We start from the raw sequence: 25,447 nt of genomic DNA on the forward strand, positions 1-25,447 counted from the left end.
AAATGTAAAATCATATGATGGCCTGAGGTATCCGCTCATATAGCTAACTTCTAGAGACTTCCAAAATTCTGATTTTCCAGATAATCTTTTCTTAAACTTTCTTTAGTGAAAAAAAACTTTTGATCTTCGGCGGCATTATGTAAGCCTTATTCTAGAATCTGCACTTACATAGCCACATGACTATCTAGATTATGGTCAACGATAAGCTATCGGGTTTAAGAGGGCACCTTGCAAACATCTGCTCACCTTGAAAAATGTGTTACCAGAATACCACACCACCAGCACTTCCAGAGAAAGGTATCTGAAAGCCCGTATTTCTGTAGTAAGGGTTAAAAGTCTGCCCGAAACTGTAGCTCGGCTGACGGAATAATTGTTGATACCCGTAGCTCGGTCGACGGAATATTTGTTGATAACTAGGGTTCGTAATCCGAACACCGCCGGGGAAAGGGTAGTTGCCTTGCCCTATAGCACCCTCTGTCTGCTTCATGTTTGCCACAAGAAACAAAACAACAAGACATACGAATGCGGCATTGACAGTCTTCTTCATTCTCTTTTTTCGCAGATCCACTCAATAAATAACAATAGTATGTTAAGACAGACAGTGGGAAATAAAATAAGAATGTGACGTTTTTATACATATTTGGGGATCTTGTTTCGTGACAAAATCCCATTTATCCGTACTGAAATACCATGTTACATAAATATAATCACATTTGTGGAACAGATAATTTCCGTGGGATCCAAAGCCTTCAGGTCCGGGGTGAAAATTTGGGAACGAGACGCAAAGCTTTAGGACGGCAGTCATCCCTCCCACTCTTTTTCCCTATATGAAGTTTTCTGATTCTCGGTTACGGGGTTGTATTAATTTTACAGCATGCTCAACCAGAAGCACACTTGTGCGTTCATTTTGTCACGTTTTCATTTTTTAATTTGATGTGAAAGATATCAAAAACACACTACTCATTGTTCACTCTCGTTGCAAATCAGGAAGGCGTTACTAATGTTCACTTCTTAATTATACACTTTAAAGACACAAAATCATAACTGTTGCGTACTATCACTCCCAAAACGCTAAGATAGGGAACTGTCTACCGTAATTTATAAACTGTCTCTTGAGATTATTCTTGAATTTCAACTAGAGAACCAAATTTTAAAAAATGATACTTCGCTTGGATCTTGCAGGGAGAAGGGTCCAGGGCACGGCAGAAAGGTGTTCGATATTGATTGTCATCGCCGCAAAAATAAATAAATAAATAAATAAATAAATTTAAAAATGTGCATTATGAATTATTCCGTGCAATCATATAGTTTCATCAGGGTAACAGTTGAGAGATGTTTTCGCAATAAAAAGGTCTATTTCGTATCTCAAGACTCAGTCGGTTCGGTTCACCTGAACACTGTGTACTTCCTCCCTTAGCTAAATGATGACAGCTTAGTAATGCCAGATGAGTGGTGACATTTATTTCATGTGTAAAACATTTTCGCTGGACAGCAGAGAAAATCTAAAGAATTAGCGAGAGACATATCTGTGAATATTTAGTAAAAAATCAATCTCTGGTCGTGGTAGAGGGTTATTTAACACCACATGCATATAGGGAGCCTATTTCACATTAGCTCAAGAGTGGAGAGAGGACAGTTTAACAGAACAGGTGTAAGGATGTAGACTTGGATTAAGCTAGCCCTAGTGTCGGTCTGAATAAAAAAATTCAGAATTGCAGTGCACATAAGAATTCCAGGGTTCTTACTTTTTGTACTAGTTTTAGCGGAATTGAAGACGATACACATTTTGCTTTTTATAATATTACAACATCCGTTTAATTTAAGTAACACACTATGTACGTAAATTGAGATACAAATTAATATTTAAAATACAAATTGTCCCAACCATTTTATAATATCATCTTTAGGTATAAATCTGTATAAAAAACATAATCAACCTACTTAACTGTCACATTTTGGTATTTATATGTATAAATCTGTACCTTCCATTGAAGAGGCCCTGTCTCCCTATCCAGCAGTATGCGAGTGAGTGGTTCAGTGAGTATATACATGTAACCACAGATTATGCCGACTGACCTCTTAGTCTGCACATCATGAAAAATAGAAAATTGACGAAAAAAATCTAGGAATCCAGTCCAGATCACTCATCATTCTAACGTGATATAAGTGTCAAGTAACTGATTATATATTTTGATTATAATAATGTCTGAATATCAATCTTCGTGTAAAAATATTATTGTTGTACATGTAGTTTAAACAAAATTTTAAAAATGAAAATTGTGACTCTTCTTACGTATTGCGTCCTTTTCATCGTGATGCGCAATTGATCCGACTTCAGATAAAACTTGGTCTAAAACGTCGATCTTGTACATATGTATTGTCACTGACTCATATTTTTGAGACTGGTTTCGATTTAGCAGTCTTGAAAGTATGTTTCCTTTTAAAAGTAGTGAGCAAATAATTGCGGTATAAAAAAAAAAAATTGATAAAATCAAAAGTAATTGATGCACCTCTTCTATGAGGTAGACATCCACATTTAAAGGCCCTATATGCTCGATTTTAACGTCCTTGTCATTCGTCTAGCGGTTAGTCTGAATCTCTTGATTCCTATAGTGTAGATGATTGGAATCACATATACAGTCACCACAATCGGCACGATGCAAACGCCAAACTCAACTGTAGCATTCCTGTATATTCAAGTAACAATCACAAACACGAACTACATACATGCTTGTTTATAGGTTTAGGAATGACACATGAAATACATTCATCTGATGTAAGTCCAATTTTCAAAGACAACACCAACATTATAATTTATATGTCTAAAATAGATTGTGCCGCGACGTCGAAATTGGCGTGGGGTCCATGGAGGCGGTATTGCGCAGGCGTCACTGGACCAAACATGAGTTTTTTTACCAAACTTGGATTTGTGACAAGAAGCTTCCACGTTTGGGGCTTGACTCCTAATAACTGCGCCAATTCCTCATAGTAGAAATACACAAATTCCTAGAAAAAACGGGACACACTTTTTAGCATAGTTTTATCTTTGAATTTATTATAGCGTTATTTTTGACTGAGGCAGAAATTTGTGTCTAAATATCGGATTTTATATTAAATAATTCTGAAAAATCTGTAAGATCTTTTACTGTACCATGCATCATTTTAATGAATAAAGATTTTGACCCAATTAATCGGTAAGTTGTCTTTTATTGTTTGTTTTAAAGATGAAAAAAGACTAATGGCTGGGTTACCTTTGGTACGGTGCAATTCCCCCACTGGTTTATTATCTCAGATTTTTTCTCTGCTACGTCTCGTTTCATGTGGGATGCGCTTGGGAGCTTTAAGTTTCCAGAAAACACGCGAGCGGCGACACGTGCTTGAAGTTCGGACGTGGGAAGAACGGAGCCTAACACCCGTAGGTAGTTGATGCACACAAGGGTTTGATGTTTGATGTTTACGGGGAAAATATGTTTGTACATCTCCATTTCTGCTGAGTTTTCTGAAAAAAAGAAAGACATGAATGTTATGACAGGTAAAGAGTATCTGTGTAAGAATGAATCTTTCTGTCTATCTGTCTAAAATGATAATTGGATTCAAGCAAACATTCTGAATTAGCAACTTTCAGAATGATTTTATGCAAGTTACATATCTCGACCAGATTTACCTGGAAGCACTTGAGTGTCTTTAATGAAGGCACACTTTAGTCTGTATCCAGTAGCAAATATAACAGCGTCTAAGTCTTCTATGCTGGTTCCGTCCGTGAATGTCACACCACTTGAAGTGAACTTTGAAATGGAGGGCTTTGCCTTAAATTGGACAAATAAAACGTTGAACGTAAAAAAACGTTGCAGATTTTTAGAAGAAAACTTTAAAGGGAATTGGGGAATCTCACTTCTTACGGATAGAAGTACATGAAAATGCTTCTCAGCCTCTTTATATAATTTTTCTTGTGTTACTTACTTTGACCTGCCCATATAGCAGCTTGTTTTGAAGCTCATCTGTTATGCACAGCGATTGACTGAGAAACCTTTTGTGAGGGTTGATGTCAAATTTCTGATAGTTGAACCGTTCTTTCAGGACATTTCCCCACGCACGAGTCCTCAATCTGATAAAAAGATGAAATGGAATCGCCAGATTCAACAAAGATCAACCAATATTATAATAATAATAATAATTATTATTATTATTATTATTATGAAAAAGACAAATAGGTCTGTCAGTGTTTTATTCACAAAATCTGCAACCTATAAGAGTAGGTGGTAGTATACATGTAAATATGCCTATTTCCATATAAGATATAAAACAAAGATATCTTACGCCCACGGAAGCCAGTTAATGAGTGGTCTAGAGAAAAGCGTCATGTCCCATGGGTCTTGTCCGTCTGGAAGTCGTGGCATTATCCAAAATCCACGTCTGGTGCTTATATATGTCTGAAAATATTAAATGTAATGTGTGATCTACCATTACTGACTGTGGAGTCTAATGAATAAGAACTAATAATTTGATGGATAATTAACTAATTAATTATCTTTGAGTTATTCTTTGTCGAATTCATTATTTACGACATCAGAAAACGCATGGATAGTAGAAATTAGACATTGAAACTCAACAGCGCAATTGTAGGCGGAGACTGTCGACGTTAATAAATGTTTATGTGTTTTGAACTTCATTACCTCAAACCGCTGAACTTCACTTATAACTTTATTTTTTTTTATTAAGTAAATACGCACATTCTTAGCCATGCGACTTAGGTCGACGGCAATGTCTGCTGCAGAGAAAGAAGAGCCTGCAATATGAAACCAATGGGACATGACTGCATTGATACAATTGCCTGAACAAAATCATACAAAAAAACGATTGAGAACGTAACAAAAAAAAAAAAAAAAAAAAAAAAAAAAAAAGAAAGAAAGAAAAGAAAAGAAAGAAAGAAAGAAAGAAAGAAAGAAAAAGGAAAAAAGAAAACAAACTGTTAACACCGCCCATGGTCAAAGTAGTAAAAAACCAGAAATTGTTTGAAAATCACTAACAAATATTCCCTGAACTTGACAGAAAAAGGATGTATTTTGCGGAGCAGAGAAAAAAAGATTGCTTACCGACTACTAAAACATTCTTATCTTTGTATGGGTCGCAGTGGAAGTAGTTTCCCCCGTGTGTAACTTCCCCTTGGAACATCTCTAATCCAGGATAATGGGGCCGATTCTGCTCATTAAAGATGCCATTGCACACCATAACACAATCAAATATCTCAGTCTTTTGGTGGCTTATTTCTGAAAAAAAAATAATGGGTATCTATCTCAAAATACGCAGCATAGATGTTAGACTATTGCCGGCGACTTTTACATAATTTTAAAATATTTTTGACGATGCAGGGAATTGTTTTAACTGGTCCATATCTATTTTAATTTTCAATTACACTAAGTCGCGAGGATACAAGTACATAAAGATTAAATCTGGGTCTATACATTATTTTCAAACCAACTGAATCATCAATATAAATTCACGACAACATTGTCTTGTTCACCTTTTACATGTGTATATGTAACCTTCCACTGTCCGCTTTGAGAAAAATCGTCTGCTTTGCTGACGTCATCTACCCTCATCCCGTATTGGACATATTTCTTCAAATCAAAATGTTCCGCATAGTCTTGAATATAGCTGGTAATTTTGCGGGCAGGAATGAATGTGGGGAAATCCTGAAAAAAAAGTACCGAAATTGGGAGTTCTCATTAATATGCATTAGTGTAATATTACTTGTTATTCTTTGAAATTCTGATGACCAAAAATGGATGTTATACAGTATGTCGTTTTATGTGAACGATTTACATTATATTCATTTCAAATGTGAAACCAGGGAAATCTTTGTTACATATTTCCCTATAAATAACAGAATCATAGAAAGGGAGAGTTGATAAAGAAAGAAAAACAACCTTTGGCATTGGAAAGTCACTGAATTCAGTCATCTTTTTACTCGTGTTTGTAACGACTGCAGAGAACATTCTGCAAAGAGAATCATTTCTGCCAGTTTCCATATTTTCTGAAAAATGCCACTGTCCGCCTAGAAATATACGACAATAATTAAATGTAAGATGGCGCCCTGTATATTAAGATCAGTTATGGATCCACATTTCACTATCATCTTTTCCCTTTTATTTGTGCCATTTTGTTGTTTTTTAAAATTAAATTAAAGGTAATAAAAATATATCCACTTATTTTGGAACTCTATAAATTGTGTTAAAATTGCTATATTACAGTAGTGATTTTAAAAAAACATTTGCTTTTCCATAGTATCATCTTGCAATAACATTATGTTCTGATCGTTACGATCAATTTCACAACCATCTTCCACAACGTTGTCAAATGAATATACAGTAGAATTTACGTCGATACAAGCAACTTGCTTTGAAAATGACGAGGAGAATGAAAGCGCGCAAACATAAGTATTTTGATTTTTGATGAAATGTCTATGGCAGTTAAAGTATCTCTTTATCTATTTAAAATACAACCGAAAACAATCTATTTTGAAATTAATTAGGATGTAGGGCCTAAAACTTTTGTTCGCTACTTTACTTACTTTATTCTTTATTTCCATTTCCTTAATGTTTTTGTCAGAATAAGAAATGCTCGGAAATTTAAAGAGTTTAAAAAGTTTCTTCTTGACTTACCTACATGGTCATGTTGCTCGAAGCAAACAGGGCGTAAACCTTCTTCCAGGCAAGACTTGATGGAAGTCAGCCCGGAGACACCTCCGCCAATAATACACACGCGTTTATGTTGACCTGTGGGCGAGGACATACTGTCAATTTTCTACTGAAGATGAAGCGGTCCTCGAGTTTTATCATAAAAAGTGTCGTTGCAATATTTCAGTCTGAACGACTGAAGTTCCCTTTTGCAAATGAAGGCGGAACGAAAAGTTTCTTTAAAGTTGCATAAGGCTACGTTTTGCAAGTACAAATGTGTCGAGTCATCAGTACTTCAGGAATTTAATTAAGTCTGTATGATCTATTTATAGCCCAGTGACAAAACTAATAGGTGGTTTGACATGATTTTAAAAAAATGCAATTCACGGGATATGTTAATCTAAGCCGACAGTATACATCTAAAGATCTAATCTTTGTTTAAATATTTTCAAAACACCGTAATATTTCGCTCTTCTTCCGGGAGGATTATTCACTAATACATTAATTTATCTTTCTGTGTAGTTCCGCCAGCTGTCAAAAACCGTTTCGAGATTGTTATTCAAATGTAAGCCACAAACACTTTTATTTGTGGAACATTAAAAGGATGGGCAGTTTTAAGGTTGATAGAGGTAAAAAAAAAAAACAGTTTTTAAATATCTTTCGATTTGAACGCGTTAAAGCGAACCGAGGCACTTTTAAGCAATGAACAGCATATCATGAATAAATTAAGAATGTAATGAAATACGTAAATCAAACACATAATATACAGACGCCTTTGCAAAACAATAATATATATATATAAAACTAAATAATAAAATTAATAAGACAGGGCTTATGTTCGGGGTGGGGGCACAAATAACCCAAAGTCGTTGTGACTTGAAAACTATAACATCCGAGTTCGCTTTTTGCAACGTAATTTAAGCGCCATTTAAAAGCGTTTAAACGTTTTAATCAGTCGCCAAAATCGATGTTTTACAGTACAATACAAAATATGTCTGTGAGCCTTTGATATACAGCATGTGAGTATGGAAAAAAGAAATTGGTTTTAGAATATACTAAAACCTCGTATACCCGGAAACAGTGGCCTGACTATATTATCCCTAAAAAAGTCCAGTTGATAATTTTAAATGGGTGTGCCGTAATAAGCAGTTCTTGAGAACGTCAACAACATGACTCAGTCGTTTTCTTTTTCACAATCTAATTTGCACTGACGAAAACAAATGTATTTGCTGATCTAGTTTTTGGTGACAGGTAGGCATGTAGTAGACACATAAACTACCTGAAAAATCCATTACACTGTCCATCAACCACAAAGTTCTAAAAACTGATGATTCTTACAAATAAACTCAAAAATGGATCAATAAATAAAGTGCTAAAAATCAATCAGTAAAAGTGCGATGAATAACTGGATAGATGTATAAAATAAATAGATACAACAATCCAACATTAATTACCCATCTCCAAACAACCGTTTTTATTAGACAGTTTTAAGTGCTGAAAGGAACAAAAATTTGACCCTGTAAAAATTATTTGAAGTTGCCCCATTTCAATTATTCTCTTAAAAAATCCGCATCATTTGCAAAACATGCTTATAGATAAAGATTAAGTACACACACTTTTAAGTCCAGTTTTTAAATTAAAACCGCTGCATGACTGTGCACATTTTTGTTCTCATTATCATGCATGATGTCAGTCAAATGGGTCTATAAAAAAACCAAAACCAGTACCATTTCCAAGCTCTCGCGCGTTTGGGAGGTCATGTGGTGGTGGTGGGGGAGGGGCGGTCAAGGATACTGGAGGGGTAGAAAGATTTTTAGAAATATCGCCTTAGATAACTCTCTCTGTCTGCAATAAAAAATTAATAAAACCCCTAAATGCGACCTTCTCCCTTCCCCAAAACAAGGATGTTGGACTACCAAGGCGAAAAATGGTAGGTTCTTCTGACATTTTCTCTCTTTTACACTAAGTACACTCAAAATACATGTAATATGTGCACGGAGTAACTACATACACTGACTTTCTTCGTCCCTATTATAACCTTTAATTTCTTCGTCCCTATTATACCCTTTACTCTTAGACCAAGTTCTGAGCTTTTCAATGTCCCGGTCTCAGTAAGCATGGGAAGGTTCACTGGATCAATATGAATGTTGGGGAATTCAATAGCTAAGTGCCTGGATCATATTTTGTGGCTACATTTGCGACGAAGAAAGCCAGCAGGGTATTTAGTTACTCTGTTCACAAATAATTTTGAGTAGACTTCTTGCCTTTACATACGAACAAAGACCAAATGCCAAAATAACCTTCCTACTCAAACGTTTTGACAATTTTAATTTTAGTTCCATTTTTGTTATATATGTTTCATTATAATTTAAAACCTATATATAATGATAACCAGAATTCTGTGCATAATGCGCAACATGAAATCCTATTCTATGGGAAAATCTGGTTTGGATCACGAATTTATCATTATATTATTATTGATTTGATGGGGGATCATACTTGCGTTCACCTATCGCCCATAGTGGGGACCTCTGTTTTTCGGAAGCCTGGACCCACCTGACACGAGTTTAATGGGCCCTAAGGTGTAAGACGTATAAACTAAAACACAGCTCTTGAGATTGTCGAAATCATTGGTACCTTATACAAAAAATACGCCTGTCTGTTCGTCGGACTTCTTCACATCTTAGCGATACAGCTGTCTCACTATGATTTAAGACCCCATTCCCATACCTAGATCGATCTAGCAGGATTGACCCATCTGCGAGTGGTTTCTCGCTAAATTGCACTCAGCTGAGGCAGCTCTGATGCCTGGCACGCCTACTGAAGCTGTTAGGGGATAATTAACTATCGTTTAGCAGCTTCAGTAGGCGTGCTAGACACCTAAGCCGCTTAAGCTGAATGTAATTTAGCGAGAATCCTCTCGGCGATAGGTCGATCTTGCTAGATCAATCTAGGTATGGGAATGAAGTCTAAGAGTTTGACAGCCTGGTTGACCCGTTTGAGTCACCTAAACAGAGCCCAGCGCTCGACACGGTCATTTAACCGACTTTCGCTTAAACAGCATTTTTGGGTTGAGACTAAGAGCCATCTTGGATCCAAAGTTGAGACAAGGAGTTATAACTCTGTTATAACTCCTTGGTTGAGATAAAGACCAGGACACGGTTCTTGAACCTGTCGTTATGATTGATAATTAATTAAATACAAAGCAGTGCCGCTGAGATATGTGCAAGGAAAACCACATACATTTAGGGGGCCTATTTCACATTAGCTTTGAGTGGAGAGAAGACAGTTAAACTGAACAGGTGTAAGGATGTAGTCTTGGATTAAGCTAGCCCTAGTGTCGGTCTGAATAACAAAATTCAGAATTGCAGTGCACATAAGAATTCCAGGGTTCTTACTTTTTGCACTAGTTTTAGCGGAATATTCTTGAGAATTGAAGACGATACACATTTTTATTTTTATTTTATTACAACATCCGTTTAATTTAATTAACACGCTATGTACGTAAATTGTGATACAAATTAATATTTAAAATACAAATTGTCCGAACCATCATCTTTAGGTATAGATCTGCATAAAAATGTAATCAATTTACTTAAATGTTACATTTCGGTATTTATATGTATAAATCTTCCCCTTCCATTGAAGAGGCCCTGTCCCCCGACCCAGCAGTATGAGAGTATGTGGTTCAGTGAGTATATACCTGTAACCACAGGTTATGCTGACTCACTCTTAGTCTGCACATCATGAAAAATAGAAAATTGACGAAAAATTCTTGGAATCCATTCCAGATCTCTCATCATTTTTACGTGATATGGCAAAGTGTATACTTAGACACTGACATATAAACAGACACATTTTAAACGACCCTATATCGTATTGACACGAATCACAGGTCAAACAAAATACCTGATTATGTATTTTGATTATAATAATGTCTGAATATCAATCTTCGCGTAAAAATATTTTGAATCATTATTGTAGTTTTAGCAAAATTTAAAAACGAGAATCGTGACTCTTCCTAATCATTGTGTCCTTTTCATCGTGATGCGCAATTGATACTATAGTTAAATTTTAGTATAAAACGTCGATCTTGTACATATGTATTGCCAATGAATCACATTTTCTAGACTGGCTTCGATCTAGCAGTCTAGAAAGTATGTTTTCTTTAATTAGTGGGCAAATAACTGCAACATATAAAAAGCTTGGATAAAAAATAATTGATGCACCTCTTCTGTGAGGTAGACATCTACATAAAAAGGCCCTAAATGCTCGATTTTAGCGTCGCTGTACTTCATCTAGCGGTTAGTCTGAATCTCTTGATTCCTTTAGTAGTAGATGATATGGATTAAATATACAGTCACCACAATCGGCACGATGCAAACGCCAAACTCAACTATAGCATTCCTGTATATTCAAGTAACAATCACAAACACGAACTACATACATGCTTGCTTATAGGTTTAGGAATGACACATGAAATGCATTCATCTGATGTAAGTCCAAATTTCAAAGACAACACCAACATTATAATTTATGTGTCTAAAATAGATTGTGCCGCGACGTCAAAATTGGCGTGGGGTCCATGGAGGCGGTATTGCGCAGGCGTCACTGGACCAAACATGAGTTTTTTTACCAAACTTGGATTTGTGACAAGAAGCTTCCACGTTTGGGGCTTGACTCCTAATAACTGCGCCAATTCCTCATAGTAGAAATACACAAATTCCTAGAAAAAAACGGGACACACTTTTTAGCATAGTTTTATCTTTGAATTTACTATAGCGTTATTTTTGACTGAGGCAGAAGTTTGTTTCTAAATATCGGGTTTTATATTAAATAATTTTGAAAAATCTGTAAGATCTTTTACTGTACCATGCATCATGTGAATGAATAAAGATTACTGATACGTGCATAATTTCCAAATTAAAGATTTTGACCCGAATTAATCTGTTACATGTAGTTGTCTTTTTGTTGTTTGTTTTAAAGATGAAAAAAGAATAATGTCTGGGTTACCTTTGGTACGGTGCAATTCCCCCACTGGTTTATTATCTCAGATTTCTTCTCCGCTACGTCTCGTTTCATGTGGGATGCTCTTGGGAGCTTTAAGTTCCCAGAAAACACGCGAGCGGCGACACGTGCTTGAAGTTCGGACGTGGGAAGAACGGAGCCTAACACCCGTAGATAGTTGATGCACACAAGGGTTTGATGTTTGATGTTTACGGGGAAAATATGTTTGTACATCTCCATTTCTGCTGAATTTTCTGGAAAAAGAAGATAAATATAATGATAGATAAAGGGAATTTGTGTAAGAGTGATTCTTTCTGTCTGTCTGTCTGCCTTAAATGATAATGGGATTCAATCATAATTATTTTGATTAATTTTAAAAGATAAGGGTATTTTGTTCTCTCAGCAACTTTCAGAGGTATTATATGCAAATTACATATCTCGACCAGTTTTACCTGGAAGCACTTGACTATCTTTAATGAAGGCGCACTTTAGTCTGTATCCAGTAGCAAATATAACAGCGTCTACGTCTGTAAAGCCTCTCTTCTGGTCCTCAAATCAAGTTCGGTCCCTTGGTTCTAAACTGTTTACCAGAGGCTCTGTTCTGGTCCTACACCTGTTAATGTCCATCATGACGTGTTCTAACGTGTTCCCCAAACGTGTCCTTGGCTGGCTCTCTTTTGGGCCCCAAACTTTTTCTGCGGTATAGTCTTCATTTGGAAACCTGCCAGTATGACTTTCGGGGGTGGGGAGGGGATTAATTACTTGCAGTTAAGCAACTCAGCTAACGGTCGTTTGGTTCATTCGCGAGATCAACGGACTACCTGGCTATTATTTCACAGCATAAATGGAAATATATAAATTGCAGAGTAACCTTGTGTCGCAAGGATACTACTTATAGTTATTTATTCCCTTCATGCTCCCTCTTCCTCTCCCCCCCCCCCCCTCCCCGGGTACTTGTAATTGATACTCCGTATCTTGATTAATGTGGAAGAATTGAAAGATGAAAAGAGCGCCCAGACGTGCTTTTGACAGGTCAGGTCACGAAGTAACGGATACGGCATCTCAGGCCATAAAATGTGGCTTCACAGGACAGTGAACAAACTCGAGAAATTTCCCTCTCCGACAAAATTCCGAGCATATATGGTAACCCTGCTTCCTATATGTCTTTACAACAATTCAGTATCATTATACTGAATTCTATTACTGTTCTATTAATAATGTTGTATTTAACCATTTAATAAAATTTAATATTTGAAGAAAATTTTATTGCAGGATTTTACAATATCACTACTTTGCACCATTGCTATTATATGGCGCAGAGTACAGGTTCCAAACAGGTATACCTGCAAACAGTAAAATTGTTTGATATTAATAAAAATATAAACAATAATGTTGATCATAATAAGTAAACCACTCAGCAGTCTAACTGGCTACGGTTAATTGCCAAGATGTGTTTAGTTTATAACACTCTCCCCTAGTTCGGGACATTTACAGAATGTCTTGACCTCTCTCTCCCTCGTCATAAATCAAAGTTTCTGACATTTATCATTAGTATTTAAATTCAGGATATTTACAGAAATGTGTGAACATGATATTAATTCGAGAAAGGGTATTTTATAGTATTTTGTAAATGTTACAAAGGAAATTACCAAAAATATATAGCTTTCCATATTGAGAAGACATGTTCCTCTACTCCCCCTCTCCAGATTTCCTGGCCCGAGGAGCAATATGTTTGTCCTAAGCTCTAAAGCTCTGATCGCGTTTGATAGAAACCAGATGTGGAGATAGTGAGAGTTTATTGCCCGAGCCAGACTACCGACTTTCCAATCTTACAGGTTGAAATAAGTGTGGGCAGGGGGGCTATATATCTTCTTAACCAACCAAGCTAGATAGTCACGAAACACGATAAAGTATATCAGTAAAAAGGCTCAACTTGACTTTTTTTCATTTCAGATCGTTATTTCATAACATAATAGTTGTTATGCCCTTATGCCCCCCCTCCCACCCTGAACTCTTGTAATAAATATTCATTTTTTTTCATATGAAAGATGAGAGCGTAAATTAACTTATCCAACCGCTCACGTTTTCCATTACGTTTTTATTAATGTTTCATATTACTTTTAATAACTGCTGACTGCTTTCCCTGTTAGAGGGTACAATGAAATAAACCAGTGAAAGTAATGGAACGTGTCATATATTTATTCCGATATTAATCTAAATTTTCCTGGCTCACATTTTCACTTTTTGTTGAAAGTTTTCTCACATCGAACTTAATTAATTGGGTTGGAGTGTCTACATCTGTAGCGGTGTTTTAAAGGGTCATAAAGTGACCAATTTTTGACATAGCGTTATGCGGGACTTAGGTAACTTTTATATAAACGGAAAATAATATACTGTAGACTGATTCACAACTCTGCCTCCGGTCGACTGCAAGCCCCTTACGGACCAACCAAAATTAAATGCCCGTGTCTGGTGCGGGTGCTCTGTTTTCGTGGTTCTCTTACATAATTGTGCGGTGCTTCGTTAATCTGGCAACAAATCTCGCTACAGATGAGATGCAAATAAAACGGTATAATGATCGACGCGAAAATGCCTTTAGTCTGTTTTGATGCTTTCCATGTACGCACATCTACTATACTGTATATGATTCAAAATTATCAACATCGGATTACTTTAAATAACCATCCAAAGATCATGTACATTACGGCGCGTACACACAATTCGTTTGATTTGTGGTTTTTAATGAACTTAAATATAGATGCTGCGATAAGGGCCACTCATCTGAATAAGATATATATATATAGGATGAAAAAGAAATTGAGACGACCCTGGAGTCGAGACAAAATGTATGTTAAAGAATCCCGATTCTGTAATAACAGTTAGGTTTGTCTCTAATAAATTAATTTGAATTGTGCTCTATAACAAGAGAGGCAGTCAATGTGAGGGTCGGTGGCACTTTTAATGGTGGGGATCGAGTATTTAAATTCACAGATTTCGGGCATGAAAGAAAATTTTGTGGTTTTCCAGAGGTCAGTTTGTAAGATCAAAATTCAGGCCAGGGCGCTGTTCTGAATTTTACATGTAAATTGACACGGGGATGTTAGCCTTTAATTTTGCCCACGGGAGTACAGCGTTGTTTAACAGTAAATTGCATTGGTATGCATGCTTATACTACGTAGATCTGTCCTCTACCATTAGTCGATCAAATTGCCACAATGTCTTTGGTCAGATCACTGGGTTTTCATGATATTCCCTTCACTGTACTCTCCTAAAGCAATACAATTGGGATGCTAAGTTGTCATCCTGTAGCAAAACATCACTTGAACATTATTCGAATGATATGGGATATGTAGCTTGTGAAGGCCTAGGTATAAATACCAACAAGGTTTGCAGCACATCTCTAAACCAGCCCCGTCAATCAAACACACATTATGGTCAGTTGCGTCCTAGTTTAAATGCAGTCAAACAAGCAATTGTGCTTTAATTACGAATATATTGCGCGTTTATTAATAAACTTTGTTTATTTTAGATCCGCTGATTCGAAAATAATATAATCCATTTCTACTACTTGCACAAAACGCCTACATTTTGGCAGTTTTATAGTGACCATACCTAAACCCTTAATCCTGAAAATTGAAAAAAAAATTCTGAAAACAAAATGCGTAAAAGAATAAAGTAGCTAGACTATCCTTGATAGGGAGCTTTTTACATAAATTGCAGTATTAATAGATTTATAAAACGTATGCAGTAAAAATGCATTATACTGTGCCTATATAAGCTCTGAATCACTATAATTCTTGACAGTCCAGTGGACATTTAGGAAATTCACGGGAATAAACGCGTCCATATGAAAATAAGAGCTTATACTAACTTGAAACGGAATAAAGAACGAGTGAGTGAGTGAGTACACCCCCATTCCACACACACACACATGCACACAATCACCCACGAATGTAACTGTCTTGAAAACAAGAAGCAGAGAACGCCATAAACATTTTAGTAGTATTAGGCATCCTAAAGGTAGTCACGCAGCAAAACTTTTGTGTTCTTTAAAAAATCTGAGAATATATTATAGCAAATATAATACAATTAAAATAATTGAAATGCATTTCTTTCCAACATTCAGTTTACGTACGTTTTTTTGGTAGCCTCTCAAAGTTTTAAACCTCAAATATTAGAGACCATAATAGAGTCAGCCAAGGACACGTTTGGGGAACACGTTAGAACACGTCATGATGGACATTAACAGGTGTAGGACCAGAACAGAGCCTCTGGTAAACAGTTTAGAACCTAGGGACCGAACTTGATTTGAGGACCAGAAGAGAGGCTTTACATACGTCTTCTATGCTGGTTCCGTCTGTGAATGTCACACCACTTGAAGTGAACTTTGAAATGGAGGGCTTTGCCTTAAATTGGACAAATAAAACGTTGAACGTAAAAAACGTTGCAGATTTTTAGAAGAAAAATTTTAAGGGAATTGGGGAATCTCACTTCTTACGGATACAAGTACATGAAAATGCTACTCAGCCTGTCGTATGTGTTACTCACTTGGACCTGGCCATATAGCAGCTTGTTTTGAAGCTCATCTGTTATGCACAGCGATTGACTGAGAAACCTTTTGTGAGGTTTGAGGTCAAATTTCTGATAGTTGAACCGTTCTTTCAGGACATTTCCCCACGCACGAGTCCTCAATCTGATAAAAAGATTAGAATCGTCAGATTTAAATAGAATCGTCAGGTTCAACAAATTCCGCAATTTTCTTTCTTTCTTTTTATTTATTTATTTATTTATTTATTTATTTATTTATTTTTAAGACAAATAAGTCTGTCAGTGTCTTATTCACAAATCTGCTATCAGTTTTTCACACCTATAAGAGTAGGTGGTAGTATAAATATACCTATATCCATATAAGATATAAAATAAAGATATCTTACGCCCACGGAAGCCAGTTAATGAGTGGTCTAGAGAAAAGCGTCATGTCCCATGGCTCTTGTCCGTCTGGAAGTCGTGGCATTATCCAAAATCCACGTCTGGTGCTTATATATGTCTGGAAATATTAGATATAATGTGTTATCTGAATGTGGAGTTTAATGAATTTTAACTAATAATTTGATGGATAATTAACTATCTATAAGTTATTCTTTGTCGAATTCATCATTTACGGCATAAGAAAAAGCATGAATAAGTAGAAATTAGACATTGAAACTTAGCAGCGCAATAGTAGGCGGAGACTGTTGACGTGAATAAATATTTATGTGTTTTAAACTTCATCAACTTAAACCTATTTAAACACCGCTGAACTTCACTTATAACTTTATTTTTTATATAGTTAATACGCACATTTTTAGCCACGCGACTTAGATCGACGGCAATGTCTGCTGCAGAAAAAGAAGAGCCTGCAATGAAATCAATGGGACATGACTGCACTGATACAATTGCCTGAACAAAATCGTACAAAATCGATAAAAAAAGATGAAGAAAACAAACTGTTAACACTGTCAAGGCAGAATAAAAAAACGTGAAATCATTCGAGAATCATTTCAAAACAAAAAACAAATATTCCCTGAACTTGACAGAAAAAGGATGTGCTTTGCGGAGCAGAGAAAAAAAATTGCTTACCGACTACTAAAACGTTCTTATCTTTGTATGGGTCGCAGTGGAAGTAGTTTCCCCCGTGTGTAACTTCCCCTTGGAACATCTCCAATCCAGGATAATGGGGCCAATTCTGCTCATTAAAGATGCCATTGCACACCATTACGCAATCAAATATCTCAGTCTTTTGGTGGCTTATTTCTGGAAAAATATAATGGGCATCTATCTCAAAATACGCAGCTTAGTTGCTAGACTCTGTTGCCTGTGACTTTTTGATAGACCAGAATTGTTTTAACTGATCCATATCTATTTTAATTTTCAATTACACTGAGTCGGGAGGATATAAGTACATGAAGAAATCTGCGTCTATACATTATTTTCAAGTCAACTGAACTATCAATAAAAATTCACGACGACATTGTCTTGTTCACCTTTTGCATATGTAGGCCTATATGTAACCTTCCATTGTCCGCTTTGAGAAAAATCGTCTGCTTTGCTGACGTCATCTACCCGTATCCCGTATTGGACATATTTTTTCAAATCAAAATGTTCCGCATAGTCTTGAATATAGCTGTTAATTTTGCGGGCAGGAATGAATGTGGGGAAATCCTGGAAAAAAGTACCGAAATTGGGAGTTCTCATTAATATGCATTAGTGTAATATTACTTGTTATTCTTTGAAATTCTGATCACCAAAAATGGATGTTATACAGTATGTCGTTTTATGTGAACGATTTACATTATATTCATTTCAAATGTGAAACCAGGGAAATCTTTGTTACATTTTTCCCCTATAAATAACAGAATCATAGGAGGGGAGAGTTGATAAAGAAAGAAAAACAACCTTTCGCATTGGAAAGTCGCTGAATTCAGTCATCTTTTTACTTGTGTTTGTGACGACTGCAGAGAACATTCTGCAAAGAGAATCATTTGTGGCAGTTTCCATGTTTTCTGAAAAATGCCACTGTCCGCCTGGAAATATACGACACTAATGTAAGATGGTGCCCTGTAATTTTAGATCAGTTATGGATCCACATTTCACTATAATGTTTTCCCTTTTATTTGTGCCATTTTTTTTATTAGATTAAAGGTAATTGAAATATATCCACTTATTTTGGAACTCTATATAAAAATGTGTTAAAATTGCTATATTACAGTAGTGATTTAAAAAAAAAACATTTGCTTTTCCATAGTATCATCTTGCAATAACATTATGTTCTGATCGTTACGATCAATTTCACAACCATTTTCCACGACGTTGTCAAATGAATATACAGTAGAATTTAGGTCGATACAAGCAACTTGCTTTGAAAATGTCAAGGAGAATGAAAGCGTGCAAACATTTGATTTTTGATGAAATGTCTATGGCAGTTAAAGTATCTCAAAGGATCTATTTAAAAAAACAACCGAAAATAATCAAATTTGAAATTAATTTGAATGTAAAACTTTTGTTCGCTACTCTTTAATTCCGTTTCCTTAATGTTTTTGTTAGAATAAAAAATGCTCGGAAATATAAAGAGTTTAAAAAGTATCTTCTTGACTTACCGACGTGGTCATGTTGCTCGAAGCACACAGGGCGTAAACCTTCTTCCAGGCAAGCCTTGATGGAACTCAGCCCGGAGACACCTCCGCCAATAATACACACGCGTTTATGTTGACCTGTGGGCAAGGAAATACCTTCTTCCAGGCAAGCCTTGATGGAAGTCAGCCTGGAGACACTCCCGCCAATAAAACACACGCGTTTTAGTTGACCTGTGACCTGCGACATACTGTCGATTTTCTACTCAAGATGAAGCAATCCTAGAGTTTTACCGTAAAAATAGTTGTTGCAATATTTTAGTCTGAACGACTGTAGTTCGCTCTTGCAAATAAAAGCGGAACGGAAAGCCTGTTTCTTTAAAGTTGTATGAGGCTACATTTTGCAATTACAAATGTGTCATCCGTACATGTACACGTACATGGAATTTAATTAGGTCTGTATCACATCTATTCATAGGTCAGTGACAAAACTAATAGGTGGTTTGACTTGATTCCAAAAATTTACAATTCACGGGATATGTTAATCTTAGCCGACAGTATATATCTTAAGATCTGATCTTTGTTAAAATGTTTTTCAAAACGCCGTAATAATTTGCTCTTCTTCCGAGAGGAGTAATCACTAATACATTAAATCATCTTTCTGTATAGTTCCGCCAGCTGACAAAAACCGTTTCGAGACTTCGAGTTTTTCAAATGCATGCCCCAAATTTTTTTTATTTTTGGAACATTAAAGGGATGGGCAGTTTTAATGTTGATAGAGGTAAAAAAAACAGTTTTTAAATATCTTTCAGTTTGAACTCGAGGCTCTTTTAAGCAGTGAACAGCATATCATGAAAAAATTAGCCTTTGATATACAGCATATACGTATGAAAAAAGAAATCGGTTTTAGAATATACTAAAACCCCGTATACCCGGAAACAGTAGCCTGACTTTATACTCCCTAAAAAAAGTCCACTTGATAATTCAAAATGGTGTGCCGTAATAAGCACTACTTGAGAACGTCAACAACATGACTCAGTCGTTTTCTTTCTCATTGAAAACTTTCATATACACAATCTAATTTGCACTGACGAAAACAAATGTATTTGCTGATCTAGTTTTTGGTGACAGGTACATGTAGTAGACCCATAAACGACCTGAAAAATCCATTACACTTTCCATCAACCACAAAGTTCTACAAATTGATGATTCTTACAAATAAACACAAAAATGCATAATAAATGAAGTACTAAAAATCAAGCAGTAAACGTGGGATGAATAAAAGGATATATGTATAAAATAAATAGATACATATACGTCCAACAATAATTACCCATCTCCAAACAATTGTTATTATTAGACAGTTTTATACGCTAAAAGGAACAAATAATTGACCCTGTAAAATTTATTTGAAGTTGTATTTCAATTTCTGAACAAAGCACCATTTCAATGATTCTCTTAAAAACTCGAGTCATTTGCAGAACATGCTTATGGATAAAGATAAAGTACACACACTTTTAAGTGCAGTTTTTAAATTAAAACGGCTGCATGACTGTGCACATTTTTTGTTCTCATTATGCATAATGTCAGTCAAATGGTTCTATAAAAAAAAACCCAAACCAGTACCATTTCCAATGTTAGAAAGCTCTCGCTCTTTTGGCAGGCCAGGTGGGGGTGGGGGAGGGGCGGTCACGGATACGGGAAGGGTAGAAGTCTAAGAGTTTGACAGCCTGGTTGACCCGTTTGAGTCACCTAAACAGAGCCCAGCGCTCGACACGGTCATTTAACCGACTTCCGCTTAAACAGCATTCTTGGGTTGAGACTAAGATCCATCTTGGATCCTAAGTTGAGATAAAGACTTAGATACGGTTCTTGAGCCTGACGTTATGATTGATAATTATTTAAATACAAAACAGTGCCACTGAGATATGTGCAAGGAACACCATCGAGACGGACATCAGTGTAATTAGCATGTCATCTTGCTAATCAGAGAGAGAGAGAGAGAGAGAGGTTGTGGGACAGTTGGCGATGGAAATGACACTGCAAGAGTAATATAATGTAAGATTGTACTAAAGCCCAACTGCTTTATGTCGTCTGATATTCCCTATCACTGCATTTTTGTTACGGCGACTATTTACACTAGAGCCCAATGGTCATCATTGCAAAGAAGTCCAACAAAGATTCAACCGTTTTCTTCGAAATTTCCGTTAAGATTGATTACAGTGATAAAAGGTGATGGGGAATATTATTAGACAGATGTAATTTTGGAAGGCACGACCAGACCCACATGGGTAATTAAAAATCTGACACCGGAACTGTGTCCTGTCACGGTAACTGATGCTGTCACGGTCTTAAAGCGCCGTCGTGCTCAAACGTCGTAAGATAAATTTTGCAGGTATCACAGATTAAGGTAGTCTCAGGGGATTTCCGCTGCATTTCTTCACCTTAAGATAAGGTGACCATCAATCTGTTAAACATAATATCGATTTCTTAAATTTTAATAACAGTAATTTTTGCCACGGTCATCAATGCACAGTCGTACATCATACTGTTTTTTTTTAGATAAAACTTCACTTTTTGTTTTTAAATAAAAAATAATAAAATAAAACAAGCACAATTCAGGATTTTGATCCAAAATAATTAATTTCCTTTCTAATTACAGCAATGACAATTTCATAGGACTCCAACACGACGGACTTATCATGAAACATCGAGTCACGCCACACTGTCGCGGTCATTCTGCAGGGAAAAGCACGACCTATAAAGAGGTTGAAAATAATGACCAAATCTTTTATTTCATGGCTGCAGCTACGGTTCACATGATCTTTCATTTTCAGCGTTTAAAATCATTGTTAAATCAATGCAGGTAAAATTATCGGACAATTTCCCCTGCCAATTGATAATTATCTGGACTTTATATCTCATTCCAATAGTAAATACTGTATACCCTAGCATATGACCGTCTGGGACCACGCGCCAGTAGTAATTAGCAACATGTATCCAAACAGATCCAAACAGATTCATAAAACTAAACAAGTCATTGCACCATTTATTCATATTCTGTCATTGTGAGTAGATTCATGATTTAAGTCCCCAGTTTTTCTCTGTGATTTATCGGTAATAAGTCGATGACAATCATATTCTTTAACGTCTTTTTGAGTTTTATGTATGTTTATACCAAGTCAAAGGTATTTTTCCTTCTCAAATCTGATATAAAAGTTCCTGTTAGTCTTGTATTTTTAATATACTCCTCTTTTCCAAATCTTCCATTTCTTTGAGTACGTAAGCTACGTTATAGCGTAGCTCGTGGAATTTGGAGACGGGTACCTGAAATGAGTTAAAAATTGTGATATTTACTTCATTGTAACTCATATTTGTTCATTTTTTGTTGAAAAAATAATCATATTTTGATGAAAAAAACTCTGAAATGTTCTTGTTTATGATTCATATACATTTTACATGTAATAAGTATTTCCAAAGAGAAAAATGTTCTTATTTTTGCATTTTAAAAACTTCTCTTCATTTACCTCAAATGTCTGTATTTTTCCATCACTTAGAGTCATCTCCATAGTAATAGTTGGTTCTAAGGCTCTATTCAGCACACTAAAACATGTAAATACATACCAAATATATAAAATGTTTTTAAGAAATGTCAGAGGCTGATAAGGATTTACGTATGTTTATACCAAGTCCATATAATATTGAAACATATAATATTAATAATTTTTTTACCAAATGTTCTTACATCTAGAAAGAATTAAAAATTACACCTTTGTTAGATTATAGGTCAATCAACACCCAGTAGGTAATAACATACTTCAGCCTAAACACTAAGAAATAGTTCTCTAAAACAGTGAACCTTCAAACAGAGAGTAAGGCTGTCATTTAATTAAATGCCTGTTTAAAATCACATGAAGCAGTATAAATTCCAAAATTATAATCCAATTGGGCTAATTTCACACTGAACAGATGGCCCCTGCCACATGAAAAGCAAATACAACTGAAATTTTGGTGGAAAATATTCATTTTGTAGATATTTCTGAGACAAGGTACTTAAAGTAATTTTAAAAACAGGGAAAAAAAACTTCATGTTTGATTACTTTGACCCACTTTCATATTTGATCTCCATTTAACTCCAGGGCCCAGTTTCATAAAGGACGTTTAGCACTAACCAGTGTTCAACTGTAATCAGTGGATAAATTCTCGTAACACCCATTAACTAAACGACGGATGAAATTGTGTTTCATAAACAGTGTTTAAACAGTTGGTTAGTTAACTGACCTTTAAATATTTTATCCAGTTAAACACTGGCCAGTTAACTAATTGGCTGTTTAAACACTGTTTATGAAACACAATTTAACCATCTTTTAGTTAATGGGTGTAAGGAGAATTTATCCACTGGTTAGTGCTAAACGTCCTTAATAAATTTGGGCCCAGAATGTTATTAGAAACCAAACTGGAAACTTTGGATTCAATTTTCTGAGAGAACAAAAAACAAGTCTATCTCCAGTTTCATTTCAAGCTTTGGCATCTGCTGCATCAAAACAGACAATGCCCAAGTGATCAATAAATGTGCAGTAACCACAAGGACTGCACATAAAATGATGTTTACCTTGTTGAAATTGCTACATCAACTCTCCATTTAAAGTTTTCCAACTTTGGTAATCTTGATCTTGATTCCATGATTACTTGTTCCAACCTTGGTCTCCTACATGAATAAAAAAAGGATAAGGGCTGTGTGTGTGCATGTGTGTGTTCACAATATGTTATATTTAATCATTCAACTGACATATAAACATCCAGTTAGGTAAAACTTTTAACTATTCTGACATCACAACATAAGCATTATATAAAGACTCATTATAAGATATTATAACAAAATAAACATCTATACCTTATGTAATTGAAACTATACGTGATCTTACCTTGAACCAAATACTACACTTGCAAGGTCAGGAATGAATTCTGCTGGAATGCTATAAAGAATTTTCATTAAAACAAAAGTGTAACTGGTTCTCAACTAAGATGAAAAACCCCTTTAAGAGAGTCAGCCAAAATAAACTTAAAATATAAAAATTTATAACTAGGAAAAATTACTCTGTACAGCCGACATGACATATTAACCTTATCCATTTCATACAATACTTCTCTGGTATCAACAATACATCAAAGATAAATATTTGTAAAGTTGATCAGAGGCACTTTGACCAGAATTCATTCATTCACTGGTTTTATTTAAAAAATTTTCAGACTTACTTCAGTTCTTGTAAGTCTTCTTTAAAAATCTGAAAAAGTCAACAATACAGTTATTTTTCAAATTTGTTGCCACATTCATACAGTTTTGAGCAACTAGATCCAATAGCTACCTTTGTAAATGCCAAAGATCCCACATAACTTCAGGGACAGTTTCAATAAATGACATAAGGTCCAAAGCTGATGATTTTAACATCAATCCAATGTTTGTGGTTCTTGGGCCTATTTTGTAAAAATGGCTACTGTTTAAAACATACAGCTGCTTTATTCTAGTGTATAAGTATAGGTTTATCCAAGGTCAAGTTTAATGCCCACATAAGATAAGCATTTATTCTGCAGAACAGATCCATGACTGGTTCATCAGTAGTGAAAAAAACAATAACAATTTTTAAAAAAATGCACTTGAAAGTGGACATAAATCATCATTAAGGTCATACTTACCTCCTGTTTTAAGGAAGACTGTGGTAATCTCAGAGCTGCTTTTAGTAGACTATACAACCCACTATATGTGACAGCAAGCATCTCCTCCGATAAACTTTTACTTTGTAACACTTTGAACATCTCTGGTGTAACTGGCTTGTCTTCTAATGCAGTTATTGCAACTGTAAATCAAACAAAACAGAAGTGAGGTTGTTTTAGTAAAAGTTACACCATTGCACATAATTTTCTTACCAATGTTTCAAGGAAGTTTTTTTTTTTACACTAAGAGTTAAAAATTCTTGAGACAGCTTTAGCTTATGAAACATGCTGCTGGTACAGTACATGAAGCTCTTCATATGTGATTAACAGACTTGCATTCACAAATTGCGTATACAGGTGGTCAACCTTTGCAGTTTGTGGTTTTACCTGCGAAGTTTTTTTTTAAATAAGCGCTATAGATTCACAAGTTTGACTGCATGTATAGCATACAAGACACATACAAAAAACAGTGGAAATTATACCAGTGCCAATTCTTAAAATTCAACATTGTACTCGACTTGAAGTAAATAATTACTATATTGTAAACAGACTTTAAAATAAATTTTAAACCTGTAGGGAAATATAAAATCCACTGAATAACTGTTATTACAATCCCTTTAGATAAAGTTTGTCTTCGAAGATAACTAAACAGAGTTAAATCAATTTAGCCACTCACTTTGCAGCAGCTTCCTGAACGTTTGTTTATCCATTTTCTTCACCAACTTCACCATGTCAGCAATGTCTTGCGGCGTCCTCCCGCCGACAAAAGATGTTCTGTCGGAGGCAATACCTCCACCACTGCCTGTGACCTGAATGATAGACATTTTGAATACTTTTGGTAAAGATTTAGCGTACTTCACCCTGCTGTTATCATCAAACCCAAATGCCCTTCACCTCCCTCTTCATAGCCTCGCAGTTTGACCTACTTGTTTATTTCAGCCA

At 35.5% G+C, this 25,447-nt stretch overlaps 3 protein-coding genes and 1 long non-coding RNA gene across 5 annotated transcripts; 1 reads left to right on the forward strand and 3 right to left on the reverse strand.

Moving 5' to 3' along the window:
- Window positions 1-2,121: 2,121 nt before the first annotated feature.
- On the reverse strand, window positions 2,122-6,958 carry LOC106157685 (dimethylaniline monooxygenase [N-oxide-forming] 2). Its single transcript, XM_013533404.3, has 10 exons — window positions 6,663-6,958; window positions 5,928-6,055; window positions 5,522-5,693; window positions 5,094-5,267; window positions 4,731-4,786; window positions 4,318-4,430; window positions 3,961-4,105; window positions 3,665-3,806; window positions 3,252-3,499; window positions 2,122-3,006 (listed from the first exon to the last, which is right to left on the reverse strand). Exons 1-10 carry the CDS (start codon window positions 6,790-6,792, stop codon window positions 2,815-2,817), a joined length of 1,500 nt encoding a protein of 499 aa, XP_013388858.2. The 5' UTR covers window positions 6,793-6,958; the 3' UTR covers window positions 2,122-2,814.
- A 3,164-nt stretch (window positions 6,959-10,122) lies between these two features.
- On the reverse strand, window positions 10,123-19,222 carry LOC106157684 (dimethylaniline monooxygenase [N-oxide-forming] 2-like). 2 transcript variants are annotated; one of them, XM_087007991.1, is made up of 11 exons: window positions 18,821-19,222; window positions 18,120-18,247; window positions 17,708-17,885; window positions 17,304-17,477; window positions 17,025-17,080; window positions 16,619-16,731; window positions 16,233-16,377; window positions 16,018-16,090; window positions 12,137-12,205; window positions 11,691-11,938; window positions 10,123-11,403 (listed from the first exon to the last, which is right to left on the reverse strand). In XM_087007991.1, the coding sequence occupies exons 1-11, from the start codon at window positions 19,041-19,043 to the stop codon at window positions 11,212-11,214; spliced, it is 1,599 nt and encodes a 532-aa protein (XP_086864117.1). In that variant the 5' UTR covers window positions 19,044-19,222; the 3' UTR covers window positions 10,123-11,211. The 2 variants fall into 2 exon arrangements, with proteins under 2 accessions (XP_086864117.1, XP_086864118.1); XM_087007992.1 differs by lacking the exon at window positions 18,120-18,247 and having other exon boundaries at window positions 18,821-18,996.
- Window positions 19,223-20,546: 1,324 nt separating this feature from the next.
- Window positions 20,547-22,799, forward strand: LOC147762905 (uncharacterized). The gene is made up of 2 exons (XR_015333380.1): window positions 20,547-21,203; window positions 21,456-22,799. It is a non-coding gene; the product is annotated as an uncharacterized LOC147762905 (long non-coding RNA).
- Window positions 21,817-25,434, reverse strand: LOC106157686 (COMM domain-containing protein 5). Its single transcript, XM_013533405.2, has 7 exons — window positions 25,182-25,434; window positions 24,488-24,648; window positions 24,050-24,078; window positions 23,719-23,769; window positions 23,406-23,501; window positions 22,321-22,396; window positions 21,817-22,120 (listed from the first exon to the last, which is right to left on the reverse strand). Exons 1-7 carry the CDS (start codon window positions 25,327-25,329, stop codon window positions 22,019-22,021), a joined length of 663 nt encoding a protein of 220 aa, XP_013388859.1. The 5' UTR covers window positions 25,330-25,434; the 3' UTR covers window positions 21,817-22,018.
- Between the last annotated feature and the right edge of the window lie 13 nt (window positions 25,435-25,447).

Source organism: Lingula anatina, chromosome 3, assembly GCF_051362555.1.
Source record: "Lingula anatina isolate TDL-2025a chromosome 3, LinAna3.0, whole genome shotgun sequence".
NCBI classification, from domain to species: Eukaryota; Metazoa; Brachiopoda; class Lingulata; order Lingulida; family Lingulidae; genus Lingula; species Lingula anatina.